The sequence below is a fragment of the Chinchilla lanigera genome, unplaced genomic scaffold, assembly GCF_000276665.1.
Source record: "Chinchilla lanigera isolate Chin_1 unplaced genomic scaffold, ChiLan1.0 scaffold00021, whole genome shotgun sequence".
Lineage (NCBI taxonomy): Eukaryota > Metazoa > Chordata > Mammalia > Rodentia > Chinchillidae > Chinchilla > Chinchilla lanigera.
In genome coordinates, this window is record NW_004955422.1 from 4,057,260 (window position 1) to 4,074,655 (window position 17,396).

Sequence of the window (17,396 nt, forward strand, 5' to 3'; positions counted from 1 at the left end):
ACTGAGAGCTGCAGCTAGACGGCTCACGTAGCATCAGTCTGTCAATCCAGGGCAATGATGTTCAGTTGTTAATTCGGGCTTGATCTGGGAATCCTAACATGGTAGTAACAATTAGGCCAATGCAGGACTCTCACACTGACTACTTCGACAGACACAGGAGCAGCTGCTCTCAGTAAAGCACGGTATAGTCGCTGAGGAAGCTTGGTGTGAAAACTGGCCACCAGCAAACTGAAAACAGTAAAGCTTTTAGCCATACACACAGAGGTCAGCAGCTTCACCCTCAGCTCCGGTGGCTTGTCTGTCCCATGGTTTATTATAGAAAATGGGAGGCTGGGGTACTACTGGAAATCTCTCTTATTCTTCCTTGAAAGATGACTGGGCTCATGTATTTACCAGTAAGTCATGACAAAATGCACTGCTGTCTTTTCAAGTTATGTTCTTTTATGTTTTCTAAACTAATGTGCTGGTTTCTAGGGCTTTTTATAATTACTGTCATTATTTTTAACTGAGTTCTGAAACAAGCAAGAGTCTGCCAAAGCTTTTCCTTCACAATATGTAGACAAAAGTGGTTACTTGCCTAAATCATGCAGCCGGTAGTATAAGTGTAGGCAGACAGACAGATCCAACTTTCAGCTGGTCTGTTTGGTACGACATTCCTAATGCCCAACATTAAGCCTGGGGCCGAGCTGAGCCAGATGGCTGTGGGAGGGATTACTGGGAACTGAGAAACAATTTGGTCTGTGAAGGTCTCCAGAACCTGTTGCTCCTGCCTTTGCCTTGTCCTGCTGGTAGTTCAAGACTTCAGATGCTAAGGCTTGCCTTAGCCCAGCTGCGTAGTAAGCAACACAGCTGGGCATCGCACAATTGGCACTGTGTCTGGGACACTACGTGATTGAAAATGCCCTTGCAGCTCACCCAGGAAGCAGTTGGACAGGGTTGCTACTGCGACCCCAAACAGCGACTTAATTAGAAGAGTTGCATCTGACTTCTAGTGTCTGAGTTGTCTATGTATTCCTCGTCTTATTTTAGGTTCTTCTCCTGCCTTCCCTATGGCTACCAAAGGGTTCCTTGTACCCCTGTCCTGAGATAGGAAAGGGTTTTTGATAAGATCTACCCCAGCAAAACAAAATACAAGCTTAAAGAGAAGTGGCTTTTGGGCCGAGGGAGCCCACGGATAACTACTGCCCCAGATATGGATGCAGCTGCAGGTCGATACTGTATGTATCTGGAAGCCTCTCTTCCTTTCAGTAAGTACTAACTGGAAAGCATCCATGCTGTTTACCTGCAAAAGTTCTGCCACCCCCGTTCCTAAAGGTTACAGCTTCCCTGTACCCCCACCTTACGGTAATGTCATTATTATAATTCATAGTGAGAGGGCCTTTCATTAGTGGAAATCAATATTCAAATGGAGAGACTATGGAATGTGCTGCTGGAAGCTATTAGGCCTTTGCAAAGGCTGCTGAGGTCCAAGTGATAGCAATTCCCAAGGAATAACACTACACGTGTAGATATTTTTATATTTACGCCCCACAGGCTAGGAATCAGTAGATTATAAATGTGCTATGAATTAGAAAAAACCTGATTTGTTTATTTAGAGGTTCTTATCCATCTCTGTGCTATCAGCTGTACAAATAGGAACAAGGAGAGTATGAATGTTTCCGACTCTGAGGAATTAAATACAACCCATCTGTAATCAAATTGGAGACATAAAACTATGTAATGATTTATTTTTTAGAAGGAAAAAATATTTGGATGCAGTCACAAAATGCTTCTTAAGGGAAGGCAGACAGACTACCCTGGCAGGATTAGGACAGTCAGACTAGGCTCAGGGCCAGAGAGGCATTCTTCAGTGTGATTTTTCTTTTAATGTAGCATGCATGCATAGGCTCATGTATCCACACAGTTACATACACACATGGATAAGGAGGACCTGTGTGAAGGCAGCATTGATTTCAAATTAATCAGAACAAAGGGTGTATATGAATTACCAGTAAGCAAGATTCTCAAGGAAGGTGGGTGACATTCAGAATGGCTGGGAAAGTTGGGAAGAGGATGCCTTGTAAAGGGAGTCCCTTATTTCTTAAGCAGAAGAATAAGAGGATAACAAGATGAGGCAGTGATAATGCTGCAGGTCAGAGAGTAGCAATCAGTTTCTTGTACTGGGTGGGGGAAATATTGGTAAAAGAGGGACAGAAGATGAAGAGCCCAGTTAGAATGGTGTCTCAAAGTTGAAAGCGGGCTGAAGACCAAGAAAATTTTTTAAAGTGGGGAGGAGAGAGCGGGAGGTGTGTGAAGAAGTTTAAATGGAGAAAAAATTAATAACACGGCAGGCTTAAAGATGATTTCACGATTCTAAAGTCTAATGTGAACTATGGGCTTTTACTGTATGAATGTAGGTTTACAATCCGAATGTGAAAGCAGAATGCTATTTACCAAGACAACAGAGTTAGAAGAGTACAAGAGAATAAAGAATTGCGCTTTTAGACACTTAGCATGAAGTCATTTAATAATGAAGCCTGGCATGTCACCACCCATGGAACTCAAGGTTACTCTAGAAAGGATGGAGGAAGTGTCTCCAGACACGGCCCTACACAGGGACTGTCCTGTGAGACAGCCCTCTACAGCTGGAAAAACAGGATTCTAGTTTGGCAGAAGGACTGGATTATAGATTTAAATTATGCTTGAAGAAAGAAGTAAAGCTCAGGCTTGCAGCCCGGGGAGCAGATGGTATGACAGAAAATAAAAACAGAGACTGAGACCCACATCTCTATTTTTATTTGGTCTTCTTAGGATACCAGGTACCATTTTCACACTGGAAGAAGGAGAATAAATATTGTGAAGTTGGAGTAAAGTTTGCATGGGTTCATGTTTCCGACTCGGATGAAATCTAACCCAGGGCGCTAGGAAAAGTGCTCAGACATGGAAATAAGCTGATGTGGCCTGACTAAAATACAGAGCCGATCAGCACAATCCTGCTAAGCCAAACGCACCTGGAGATTGGTGTGTAAGCCTGGGCACCTCCCTTGAGAACTTTCCAAGGCAGAGTACCTTCACAGAACATGGGCTTGGTGGAAGTACTCCAAGTCATGCTAAATGAAGAAGGACCAAAGAAGCCAAGGATGCCTCAAGCAGTGAGAACAGCAGCGGATATACTGCACCAAAAATCAGGCATAAAAAGGCTTTTGCTGGAAAGATTTGGAAAAATTCCAGAGATGACTTCGAAGATGATGATGGGATTAAAAACCACCATATGCCGGGGAGCGGGGTACGGTGCACACCTGTAATCCCAGCACTCTGGAAGCTGAGGCAGGAGGGTTAGCACAAGTTCTAGGTCAGTCTGGGCTACATAGAGTGTTCAAAGAGAGCCTGGAATACATGGCCTACTGCTTCAGCACTTAGAGGCCAAGTATCAAGACCTTGTCTCAAAAAATCAAAATAAATAAAAATAAAATAAAATAACAGCCATAACCTAAGATGACTTGCTGAAAGAAATGAAGACATTTTGCTGAAAGGAAGCAAAAAATGGGGGAGGGGTGGGCAAGAACAAAAACCCTCTTCCAGCACCTAAGCAGATGTGACACTGAGGAGGACAAGAACGTGTTAGACAAAGCTAGAAATGAGAAGCTGTAATCCACCTCAACACGAGGAAAGAGCTGAACTGGTGAATACGGAATGTGTCATCCAGGGAAAGACTGGTGAGAGTGCCTGAGACAGAAGAAGCCAGTCAATGACTTAACAGGACACTACTGAGAGGTAGAAAAATACCAGGGGAGCTGAGGAATGTGACCATATCTCGCATGACTCAGCACTATTAATCCTAAAGATGAGTACTAGGGAGCAAAGGATGCAGAGATGAGCGCTAGATTCACAACAAGACAGATGGGCAAAAAACAAAGATAAAAGACAGTCTAAGAAACGATCAGCAAAGCAACCCCTCCTTTCAAAATCTGACACAAAACATTTCCTCTAGACCGTCTTGGAGGTGTAGTATCAACAGCTTTGAGTACTAAATTGCAGTTTTGGGAGGACAGCAGGCACTTTACCGTTAATAGGTAACTTAGAGGGAGTATGTCCCTACTAAGGATTTCCAAATTAGGGCTCCACCACCGCAGGGAAGCTGTCTGGAGTACCAGTGTTCTCTTGAAATGGCAGTGATCCCATTGGAAGTGAGACTGTAAAGTTGCAGATTTGCTTACAATTTAATAATAAACAATACAATTTCAAGCCAGTAACCAGAAAGCACAAAAGGCTTAGATTGAATCACTCAGACTAAGGTAGGTAAAAAAAAAATTCACTTCTGAGCAGAAAGTAATAATCATGAGTTTTAACTTCCATATCTTTCCTTTTAACTGAGTTAGTATAGTGAGAAAAGACAGAAAACTTCAAGATAACCAAGAAAAACAAAAAGGGACTCCCTCAGTAATTAACATGCTAACAGGTTAGGGTTTTCTTTAACTCAACAGCTATTCATTGAGCAAATACTACGTGTGTGCGTGCGCTTGTGAGGACATTAGCTCACCCACGGCCTCTAAGTTCTGAAGTAGTAGGCCATGCCTTTGTTTATACAAGTGAACACTTACTAGATTCCAACTTGTACCAGACACTAAAATAAAAGCTTCTGAAGTTTTTTCACTGAACTACTCAAAACCACCCTGTGGGACACTTTTGTTTGTTCAATTTCAAATCAACAAGGTAAAGAAAGCTGAGTAGATTTTATAATTAGTAGGTGGCAGACCTAGGCCATGACAATGCTCTGACTACAAACCTATGTTCTTCCTTGCACAGATGGAGGAACCTAGACCAGATGAGACAGAGCAGTGATTTTAACCAGTGACAAAATTATCACCAAGCTGTAGCAAAATGATGAATTTAATTTATGTATTTATTTTTTTTGGGGGGGTTACTAGGAATTGAACTCAGGACCTTATGCTTGCCAGGCAGACACTTATGCCACTGAGCTATATACCAGCCGCCAAAATGATAAATTTAAAAAGAGACATTTAAACACACCTATTTTTCTTTCTCTTTGATACATATTTGGTGGTGTAAGGTTGCCAACTATGTATTTTTGTCTTTTTTTTTTTTTTTTTTGAGACAAGGTCTCGTTACGCAGTTCAGACTAGCTTTGAGCTCACTTTGTAGCCCAGGCTGGCCTCAAACTCGCAATGATCCTCCTGCCTCAGCCTCTCAAGTGCTGGGATTATAGGTGTGCACCATCACATCTGGCCAACTATGTATTTTTGATGAAAACTGACCTTTATTTTAGACCATCTTTGTATTTTTCTGACATTCAAATATTGTTTTATAAAATAATGGTAGTAGCAGATGTTAGTTTTCTTTAAAAGTAACTTTACTGATTAAAAAAGTTTTAGCCTGAACTACATAGAGAGACCCTACCTCAAAAAACCAAAAACCAAAATAAAACAAGTTCTAACCCATCAAACCCCTCTTCCTGAGAATCACAGGTAAAAGAATAATGCATGCCGGGGCTGGGGATTTAGCTCAGCGGCAAAGCGCCTGCCTGGCAAGTGCAAGGTCGTGAGTTTGGTTCCCGGTACCGGAGAAAAACAAAAACAAAAACAAAAACAAAAACAAACAAACAAAAAAAAGAATAATGCATGCCAGACTCTAAGGATAACTTTTACTTACTGTAGATCTTAGGCAGGGTACCCAACTTCTAAGTCTCATTTTTTTCAACAATATATGACTTAATACTATTTTACAAGGATAGTGTACATTATAAAATACCACATAAAGGTGGTAGTTATAATAGTTAACACTTATTGGAGGGGACCTAACTATATTTCTTTGTATTTTCCCCTGAATTAGATTTTTCAAAACTTTTTTAATGTCTGCGGTTGGCTTTATTATGACACACTATCTCTTCTAAAAAGTGAGGGTTTTTCTGACTCTGATAATGACCCTACAAAAAGCCTGTATGAACATGTTAAGTTTCTTTTCTTTTTTGAACATGTTAAGCTTTATAACCATAGTTGCATGGACTTGTTGTCAGTACCTAGGGAATAAGAAAAAGGTTCCATGAATTTAGACACATGGTAGAGAGAAGTTCATATCTGAGAGTAAAACTAGTGAGGAGTCATCATTATACAATGGACTGAATTAGCAACGTGAAAAGGAATCCACCCTAAGGGATGGTTTGTATGTTGCCGAAGGGACCTGGAAAATATCTTGTTTCAGTCATGGTACTACTATTTATCCCTAGTATGAGACAGAACCAAACTCCATTGGGAACACAGAACCAAAGCAACTTGAAGACTATGTTATTATAATCTGTCATATCAAGCAATGATATGTTCATGAAGAAGGGAGACAAAGGACAAAATTTTAGCTGGGTTTTATTCTGAACTGTGCTAAAAAAAAAAAAAAGACTAATTCAGTAGTCATAAATGTCCTAGTCATCAAGGAGTTGTATTGGTTTGGAATAAGGACTACCTCTACAAATGGAATAAAGTCTCCCTAACTGACAGAGACCACTACAAAGCAGCCCTGAGCAGGACTTAAATTAACCAACTGACTTTGCATGTTTACTTTTGAGTCTGTCCAAGGCCTAGGCTCCCTGTCTGGAGAGGTGTGGTGGAGTCGTAGTAAGTGAACCTCTTTGAGTCACTGATCCCTACTAAGGCCTATAATGTTTGTTGGGTAAAAAGAGCCAGAAAGCCTCAAAGAATAAGACAAGATCACAGCCAGCTAAAGACTATAGCCTCAGGTAGTTTACTCCTGGGTGGATTAATTCAATACTTTATTTGGAGAAGTCCTTGAGTGGTTCCACCCTTCTTGAATACTCCCCTCCCTTCTTCTGATAACTAAATAAATATGGGTCACCCACAGAAGGTCGTGGTCTTAGCCCTGAGAGAATCTCAGAGAATCTTCAATTCTGTGAGAGGGCTTTGATCTTCCTGGATCCCTGAAATCATTCCATTTGCCTCTTTTTATTTAGCTTTTGCCATACACTTGTTCAGGAGATTGAGGACCTATCAGCCCTAATAACTAAGGGATATTATTAACCCGATAACAGGCACCTGAACAGGGAACTGTTATGTTTTACCTAACTATCCAATTTTTATTTGTTGACTCTCAGTATACCACACAACTTCACAGTGTTCATTTAGCTATGTGAGTCTCCTGATGCCAAAAAAAGGACATGAGACTACTAGGGACCAAAGAGAACTTGTCCCATTGCAAAGAACAAACTGGCCATCCCATTTAAGAATAAATCTCTTCTCAGTAGGTAAATGGGCCTTGGTTTCCTTAAAGTCCAATAGTTTCTAATAAGAGATTAGGCAGCGCTCTTTCCTTTTGAGGTTTAGCTTGCTTCTGCTAGATGTCATTTTTTATATGTAGTATTAAAAGGGGGAAAAAAGACCTTGTAATTGCTAAATATGTCATTCTTATGTATACAGGAATGAAATATATTTAATTAACAAGTATTTATGTACACAAGGAATATAAAGTTATATAGAACACAGCAAGTAAGAAGCTCATTGTCTGATGGGAAATAAGACATAAAAGCAATTAATGTGTATGAAATGTGCTTTGAAAAAAGTAGGAGCAAGACAATGGACAGAACACCTTGATGCTTGCAATGCTTCACAGAGGAAGGGACACTGAGCTAGACCCTGGAGATTCTGCCTGGAACAAAGCGAATGCACCCAGCCTGCCCAGGAGACAGGCAGGCTCACAAGAGCACAGTGGGAAAGGGGAGGGGGACGGTGAAAGTGTGTACTTCCGGCCATGTAGTGTACAATAGGTGATAGAGTTGCAGAGGGAACTGGGGGCCACCACTGCTTTGCACTTCTCTCCAAGACCCTTTGATTCTTCTAACAGGTAATAAGAGAGACACTGGAAAATTTAAAGCTAGGCAACTCTCCTGATCAGAACTACATTTTAGAAACGTGTCTTTGGACATGCACCATGAAAGTTAAGCTGGACTGGCAACTTGACTGGCTTTAAAGCCACTGAGACAATTAATAAAGCACACTTCTGGGTGTGTCTGGGGGAGGTCAAGGAGGTGTGACCTTGGGTACTACATCTGGTCATGGGCCCCTCTTCTCTAGCACTCTCCCTGCCCTGCCTCCTGGCCAGCGTGAACTAAGCAAGCCTTTCTGCCATTGTGTTCCCGCTCTGCAGCCCCCTGACCACATATGAAATCCTTTTGAAACCTCTCTTATAAGGTGCAGGTGTTGGGCATCTTGTCCAGCAATGGGAAAACTAATACACACCAAAAATTGGTAGCACTGTCTGCTTCTGATTTTAAATTTCTGTATCAACTATATTGTATTCTCCTGTTATTTCTGTCTCCGTATCTTTTTCATGACATATAAACTAAAGTAATACACTAGAGCCAGGAAACCAAATTAAGAGATTATTGAAAGAGCAAAGGTAGAAATGAAGAAAGCTTAAATTCAGGCAATGGCAGAAGGAACAGATAATGGATTCAACAGGTCTTGGAGATTAATTGGATACAGTGCTGCCTGGGTGAGTTGTGATACATTAACAGATACCTGGAGTACAGAAATTGGAAATGGTTGAGGAAATAGGGTACAATAAAGTCAAGTTCAATTTTGGAAATGTTAAATTTAAAGTACCTGGGGCACATGAAGACATTTTTATGTTAAAAAGTAGAAATAACATTGAGAGTTGTAGTGCTAGCTGGAAATACAGACCTGGAGTCACTGTGTGTTCAAAGGTGTTGAGTTCCTATGAGGTTAGACAATGAAGATAAGAGAGTAAGGCCAAGGCTAGGATGCCGGGTACCCCAATAAGTACCAGGCAGAATAAGGAATAAGGGAAGGAAACTGAGAAAGATGATCTGAGGGTAGGTAAGAGCTAAGAACAAGAGATTCCGGAAGCTGAGAAAAGAGGCGAGAGTTTCAAGAAGTGGGGAGTTACGCAGGTTCAAAATGTAGTCATCAAGTGGAATATAAAAAGACCTGGAAGATGTGCCCATCATTCCAAATCTTTGCATTTTTCTGGGTCAGTGTAAATACAACCAACTTCCCTCCCATGTGACAGCAAGAAGACTGGTCCATAAAGGAATCATTTGTTCTAGCGAAGACAACACTGAGGTGGAAGAAAAAGAGAGTGAGAAGGGCCTGTTTACAAGCAGAGCTTGTCTTCTGCCTCACCGGCTGAGGGGCATGCTAGTGATTGTACACGAGTGGCTCTTAAAGCGGGAACAAACTCTTGAAGGGAGAGAAAAGCCTGAGCTCAAAGCTCAAGAGTTGATTTTTCCCCAGAAGCACAGCTCAGATCCAATCAACTTACTTTCAAGTCTAAGGGCATCAGGGCCCCTCCCTGAATTCTCAACAGAGAGTCCAGGGTCTTCCTCTGTTCCTCTTTCAGAGGGTTCTTCTTCGGCAGCATCCAGGGACTGTGGGCTGTCAAAATATTTCTGTTTGCCGTGGCTGTTGTCCAGGGCTTTCTCATGACAATCACCTCAATGACAAGAGACACAGACAGACCACATTAGAAACAGCTCTCTTGTACCGTCCCATAATGCAAGGCCCCAAACATCAAGAAGAGCTAAAAGCTAACGATGCTAGTGCTCTTCCAGCAGAACACCACACTCACCGCCAGATCACTTCTGTGGTAAGACTGCACTGAAATTCAAGTTTCAACGGCTAGGCTATGGTAACCAACCATTTGGGGAGGAAAACTGACAGCATGGATCAAGCCCCAAGATACTGTTCCATTCAGAAGGGCTGGGAAATACTCCCCTGAAGTTAAAAATATCATCAAAACATCTTCCTCCCATTTGCTTTCCAAAAGTGAGACGTGACCGATTAGTACCTGATGAATTAGAGCAATGTACCATTCTTGCATCACAGATAAAATGCAACATACCAAAGGTGAGGGGTTATAAAAAATTAAAAACCAAGGAATTAAAAGAGGGCCATGGCAGAGATTTCCATATTTGAGACTGTGGTATAGCAAAGGTACCTATTTTTCTTTCAGAAAACAAGTTCTCGCCAGGTCTTTTAGCTATGGCCATCTCAGAACCTCTGGTGTGATGAAAGATTTATCAAAGTACAAAATACCAAAGCTTGAATGAAATTCTTGTATTTTTGATACTTTTTTGACACATGTAGTGGATCCGACTTCTACTACAGTTTTGTGAGACAAACAAGTTTTAAAAATGAGTGCACACCAGTCATACAGAATTCCCTTTGGTGTATTTGTACACTGAGTACACTGATCAGGAGTCAGGGTTTTGATCCTACTAGGGAGTGTGTGTGTTAATATGCACAAACCCTCCAATATTTAGCTCCACCTGAGGATCATTTTCTGGCTGAAGGAACACTAGGATCTTGTCTCTGACATGTCAGTAATTACTATCCCGTGTTCCTGGCTTATTCCAGCTGCTCCGGCTCAACAAGCAGGTTATCTTCTTCTTCCGTTACGTCCTATTCACACTGTCACTGAAGATGCACATTTGGTGGAAGACCACAGACTTCCCGTTGGACAACTATTTGGTCAAGACTGTACGACTAACAGTTCTCCTTGACCAGGATATTCAAACATATTCTGTACGCTTATGTTTTCAGAGAATGTTGTCTCAAAGACGCGTGCATCCCAACTCTCTCTGCACCAATGGATGGACAAGAAGTCTTTCTCTGGACTTGATGGCGTCCTTTTATGTTTCATAATTAAAGCAAGGACTTCTCAAGCTATTTCCCTTATGGAGTCAAGAAAAGCACTGGACCCAACACCTTTCCCATAGAAATAATTTAGAGTAAGGGGACCCCACGCTTTGGGACTTGCTCTGTAATTTTCTAGTTCTACAGTCTCACATGCCAGGGGCTGCTACACACAGGCTGTGTCAGAAATGCAGGAATCTTCGCTGCAAGAGAGTTTTCCCTTTTAAGAGACTTAGCAGTGACTCGAGAAGACCGTAAATACAATACAAGTAACATGGCCGCAGCACACCGTGCCGATTGAGTGCTTCAGAGACCAAGCTGCAGAACTTGAGTTTTGTAGAATTCATACCTTAGAAAGGGAGAAGTACAAAGAAGGGAGCCAATATTTATTAAGCTCTTATTTTTTTCCTTCCACTTATCTGGTATGAAAACCTTATAAAGTACTATTAATCCTCATTTCGTACATCAGGGAATGGATTACCAGTACATTTCGGCAATTTGCCTGAAGTCCAACAGTAAGTGGCAGGTGTGGAGCCTGAATCAGTCTGATGTAACACAAAGCTTCTTGGCTTTTCACTACAGTGCTGCCCCTAACAACAAGAGAAGAAAAGGCAGCAAGGGAGGCCGGGAAGAATAACGCAGCGGGCAAAGCTCCAGGACCAGGAATTCTCGGCAGTGTGTGGGAGGCGGTGAGAAGTACAACTGGACCGTGACAGAGGGTGGTGCGAGCGCTCATGCACCCATGGAAAGAGGCTGAGGAGAGTTGGCTGCCGACTTTCTCTAGTCTCCTGTAAAAGGCCAGAGGATGCTGATTTGCCTCCATTTCTGTTTTGCCATCTGATATGCAGTTAAGTATGAGGACCTAAGCATAAAAACACTCTAACAGAGTCACGATCACAAACTCTGCACACCCGGTTGACTATAATTTACTACGAAGAACACTACATTCCTCGGAGACAATTCTTAATTGGGATATAAATAAGGCTGACTATTAAAAGCAGAGAGCAAATGATGATGACAATGATGCTGATGAAAGCATTTTTCACCCTGACACGTGCTGTGTAAGATTTAACATTACCAAAGCAAAGGACAAACCCCTAACAGAGTAACTACTGAAATCCTGAGTTTCCTGAAGTCATTTTCCTCCTCCAACCTTTGCATCTCTTGTTTCTTGTCATTTTCCTATTGTAAACATTTAATTGATTTCATCTTTTTAAATATGTGCAATTTATAACATATGGTGTGCACAAAACCCCGACGCTACAATTCGTCCTCCCACATGGTCTCAAACCTGGACACCTTCCTAAAGCGAGCCCTACGCAACAGAAGAATATCTTCCCCTCCAACGCACGAAACTGGGGCCAACATCTCTCCAAGAAGAGCAGAAAGGGCCACAGGGAGGAGAACTAAAGGGGCAAAGGGGAGAACGAGAGGTTTACATTAGGGTATTTTCTTGCAAGTAGACAGCAACAAATAAAACATAAATGCTTTAAGATTAACAACTCTTAATATTAACCTTCTTATACTAACAATTAAAAATAAACTGGTTGAGAGTGCCTGTATGATCTGTGTAAGTACTAGGGTGGTAACAGAAAGTCAAACTGCCTAGTTTTTCAATTACTTTTTCCCGTTGTCTAAAGGGGAAGTGAAAAAATTCAGAATGAACTAAGTATTCTCAGGCCCACAGTACAGGTTCGCTTCAGCTCACATGGGAACTAAAGTGGGATACATGGAGGAATACTACCTCATTTCCTGGCAGAGGTGAGGAAGACGTTCTCATTAAGGAGGAAGAACATTTTGGAGAAGGAAATGTGAACACGCCTGGAAAGTAAATCATTTTCCAGGTGTGCTGCCACTGAGTCTGCCAATGCAAAAACCAGGAGACTGTAAGGCTTAGACTAACCTGCAGAAGTGTGTTTTTATTTTATTTTTAAGAAAGGAACTACATGATTTAGATGCAATGTTTTAGATAATAAGGTCCCAAGTGAAAACGGAAGCATTTTTTCTATGCATAATGCTTTATTCTTGCTTGCTAAGCATTTAACATCTAATTCAAATTCTGGCAGTTTGTTTTTTTTTCTTAGCAGCAAGAGACTACAGTTTCAATACCAATGAACTATGAAAGTGCAAAGGAAGGTATTTCCAACTCTGGAATTGCTGAGAGATCACAGAGACATACCATCCTTTCCTGTGCTTAGAATATCTCCTAATAAACTGGGTGGTCCTATGCTACAAGAATGTTCTAGAATATAAAAATATTTCCTATACCTTGTCAAAGTAGAAGTCTCCTGAGGGATAAAGGTACAATTTATCTTGTGGTTAGACAGTTTTTCATGGTAAACCAAATTCTTAGGAACTCCTACCACTTCTAAGGTAGGAAATCACCTTTCTTCTCATATTAATTCTGTTTACAAAGTTTCTAGAAGAATATTTTCCACTTTCTAGAGCTGAGTTACCACCTATGTGTTTAAAAGCACCCTTTACCTTCTGAATCTCATAAATTGGTAAACAGATCCCAGGCTGGGTACCTTAGGATCTGACAGAGTTAGTTATAATAAAGAAATATTGCTGGGCCCAGTGGTGCATGCCTGTAATCTCAGCACTTGGGAGGCTGAGGCAGGAGGACTGTTTTGAGTTCAAGGCCAGCCTAAACTACACAGTGAGACTATCTAAAAAGAAAGCAAAGCAAAGCAAAACAAAATAAAACAATAACAACAAAAAGAAATGCTACAAATGAATTGAGAAGCATCAGACTTTGTAAGAGCCAAGCAAGTAAAGCTAATGTCAGGACAAGGTCACATAGGTCTTTTAGCATTACAGCACAGTAGTCAAGAGCACAGACTGGAAGATGATTATGTGAGTTCAGATCCCATTTACAACACTTTCCAGTTCTGTAATGCAGGACTCTTTGCTTTTAACCTCTTTGTCTATCAGATTCCTCACATGCAAACTGAGTTTAATAATAGCATTACTTCATTAGGGTGTTACAAATTAAGTGTAAAGAACTAGAACACTGCCCAGCACAAGGAAAGCTGTTATTAGTGCTGCCCCTCTGAAAAGCTACAGTTATAACTAAGAAGTTATCCTGGTGTAATCTCCTCATCAGGTCTTTTAGCTATGGCCATCTCAGAACCTCTGGTGTGATGAACTGCCAATAACAGTGATTAGGACTGGCCACTCAGGGAATGAGGCAGAAGGAGCTCCAACTTTGAGGCCAGTCTGGGCAACTTAGTAAGATTCCATCTCAAAGGGGAAAAAAGGAGTGTTAGGGTAGTTGGCTGACTTCGGTGTGTGCGTGCACCTACATGTACACAAACATACATGCGTGTGCATGCACACACACACACACACACACAGGATGCTGGAGGCAGTAGAGAGTTCATCTCTACCAGTTGTTCAGAGGAAAATAGCAATCTGTTCAAATTAAAATGCTCAGCACATCTAAGACCTAGGAAATTTAGTATAAGAAATTACCTTAACAGTCTACTCTGTACTCCCTGAAGGACATTTAACAGTGTAAATTCATAACCTTACAGTATGAAAATCGACTGCAGATGCACACAAAGTTACAATAACACTTTGCTCCATGTGGCTCACTTTGCGCCAGGCTGCTTGCTAGTCTTGCTTCAGTCTGTCCCCCAAACCTCCCTCCCTCTAATACACTTTCTTTTCTCCAAAGTAATACTCCTATGTCACCTATCATATCATGCATTTCTAAGACATCTGTAATTAACTGGTTCATAATGGGAAGGAGAATTTGAATTTGAAGGCACAGGTGACAGATGTTAGAAAAGCGGTCTTTTGGTGAACAGTGGAATATGCTAAAGGTCTTCCCACCAACTCTGCTTTAATAGGCTTCGATTACACACTGCTGTCTCTTCTTAGAAAAGCTACCTTACAGGAAGCATTCTGATACCTTCAATTAATATAAAGCACCTGGGAGGAAAGCGCAGCTACCTTCATTCTTTTACAGATATAAATCGCCTTTAGTAGAATTTGTCTTTACCTTTGCAGCCACCTGTACTCAAAATTATGCAGTTATAAAACTGAATTTTGTTTTGTAAATAGGTAACTTAGAAATGTGTCGTAAATGCTTCATTTTATTATAATTTAAGTTTCCCCACAGTATTATGTTATAGTATTTATTTCTCTGGTAAAATACAGTCTGTCTTTTACAAAAGGTAATAAGATAAATCATGAAGTGAATAAAAGTCTGTTTTTTAGTTGTTTACACTGTTACACAAAATGGCTTTCAAATATCAGGAAGCTGTTACTAGGGAGGCTGGTGGGGCTTCGGTACCACGCAGAGTTAACTGGTAAAACACTACAGGAAGAAAGAAGCCTTATTAGGAACAAATACATACATTTTTGATTTAAAACTCCAAGGACAGTGAGAGGCCAGAAGACCTTCTACCAAGAGGAACATTCCAGGGTGTGAATTCAAATTCTTCCTTAGTGAAAGCCAGCACATGAACCTGGGCAAATCAGTTTATGTCTTTATCCAAAATGAGACATGAACTATCATCCTCTGACAAGGAGATTCTTGGGGGACACCATTAAGAAATCACTGCTAAAATAAGAACACAGAATTCGATTTTGGGTGACACCTTGGTTGCTGACGACTGTACCTGAGAGACAAATGAAGACAACTCACCTCCTTGGCCCTGTGTTCTCTATTTGGGGAAGATAAAAAATGATTTCAACAGAGGACTGGCTTTTCAGATACGTTCTTACTCAGCAATTACTGCTGAGAGGAACTCTTTGCAGGGTTTTTACAGTAATGGTTATATGCTGATTGACCTTAAAAGTGCAACGCCACCGAGAAATGAGGTCACATTAGAGACTTGACACCAGCATCCCCTCCTGGTGAAGGAGTCAGAAAAGAGTTGGGAGGGGGAACACAAACAACGAAAAGCATAAGATCCCAAATATATGTGTGTATTTCCCTTTTACGACATGGTCTAGAGCTCATGTCCATTCTGGGGAATGTTCTATTCACACACGGAAAGGGAAACTGCTTTGTCCAAAGGTTTGGGGCTGAGTTGGTTTCTGCAGGACTGTACTCCCTCGCCTCTTTTTAGAGCAGGAAAAGGAGAACTGGCTGTAAATGTGGACTCTTCATCTTGCCAGGCAGCATTCTCCTAAATAACTACAGCACAGGAAGCAGTGTCAGTATTAGCTGAGCCAGATGCTACTTCAGCAATGGAATCCAAGCCTGGGCAGTGTGACTTCCTCTAACATGTGACAGCTCAGATGAAATCTCTACACAAGAGAATTTAAACAATCATTACAACTTTACTATGAGAGAACTTTCCATACAGAAATTATATTGGAAAAAAAGAAAATTAACTGCAAGAACTACTATCCTTTTTTTTTTTTTTTAAAGAATTTAAATCTCTAGTACACTTCAATCTAGGGAAATTTTCTTCAATACTGGGGTGTGAAACCCTACAGATTTCCTTAGGTTTTACTGATTTACCCACAGATGTTAATTCTGAATAAGGATCAAAAGGGGCTTTTTTGGGTAACTCTGACTAAAAACTGGAGCCTGGAAGTGGAAGAATATCTATTAGCTGTGCTAGTTTACAATGGATAAGATTTTTCCTTTTCTCTTCTCCCTTTTGTGGTGGGAGCTGTAAACTTTAAAAGGAGACTGTATGTATACGTGCGTACTGAGTGGGGGTTCTTATACCCTGGGCAAACAGTAGGTCTATACAACTTAGTCTTTCGTTCAGACTTGTATCACCTGTTATTCACCACTGAGGCAGACTTTGTACCACACATTCGAGGGCAGGTGTGGAATACATGGTGGGCTAGGGTATGAAGATGAGAAAAGGACCAGCTCCTGCTCTCAAGGAGTCTGGAGAGTCTTCTAAGATAGCTGTGTGATGTGCATCAGTCCCTACAACGGCAAGTCACACAAAGTAAGGAGAGGCACATATAAAGTGACCCCAGTAATTAGGGCTCAGGTAAGTCATAGGGTGGAAGTGGGCCCTGAAGGGTGGGGAGCTGTGTGGGGCGGAGTCTGGGGAAGACTTGCAGACAGCACCTGCCGACAGAGGAACACAGGAGAGCAGGAGGTATGCAGTAAAGAAAACAAGCTGCCCACACGGGTCATTATGCACAGGGTTTGGTACAACGGCCAGACTTGGCAAAAGGCAGTCACGAAAGTTCTTATGTAGTCAGTGAGCTTTGACTGAGCACACCTCTTCGATTCAGCTTGCTGTGAGGCGGCTCCAATTCTTAGCTCTGAGTAAGTCTACATACACAGGAGCGATGCTCAGGTCTCCTAGGGATCAAAGCTGCAAGGCTTGCCATTTCTTTTCTTTTCCCCTGCTACAAGCTGAGCAGTCACCTGCTAATGCTGAAAAAGGTCTGCAGTAAAAAAACAAGACTTTCGTTCTGGTCCTTTTCCTCACACTGCAAATGGAGGCGCAGAGGTGCGAAGACGAGGGGACAGGATGCCAGGAGTATCGGCTGGAAATATCAGCCTTGCCTTTTTTCCTGGAGCAAGGATACAACCAAGACCAAGAATCTAATAGAATCTCAAAGGCTACTTGGCCTGTTTCACTCCTCAGGTTAACAGTAAGGATAGCATCTCCAAATGAGAACCTATGATCCTACTTCTTCTAGAACTGATCAGGTCTTGGGTCTAGTACTATCTCCTAAGATTCAGGTGTGTAAACACAGGGCAGGCACTAGTATTTGTCTTTGTTATTGGTATGGGTAGTGTCTATA

At 41.5% G+C, this 17,396-nt stretch overlaps 1 protein-coding gene across 8 annotated transcripts in view; it reads right to left on the minus strand.

Annotated features, from left to right (window-relative positions):
• The window catches only part of Ttc17 (tetratricopeptide repeat domain 17), a 99,768-nt gene that overhangs the window by 37,505 nt on the left and 44,867 nt on the right, over positions 1 to 17,396 (minus strand). For 7 of the 8 annotated variants that reach the window (XM_005384085.2, XM_013514118.1, XM_013514117.1 and 4 more), the window contains exon 17: positions 9,286 to 9,456. The exons of the other annotated variant lie outside the window; for it this stretch is intronic. In XM_005384085.2, the coding sequence (XP_005384142.1) occupies positions 9,286 to 9,456 (171 nt within the window). The remainder of the gene's footprint in view (positions 1 to 9,285; positions 9,457 to 17,396) is intronic. 8 annotated transcript variants of the gene reach the window in all.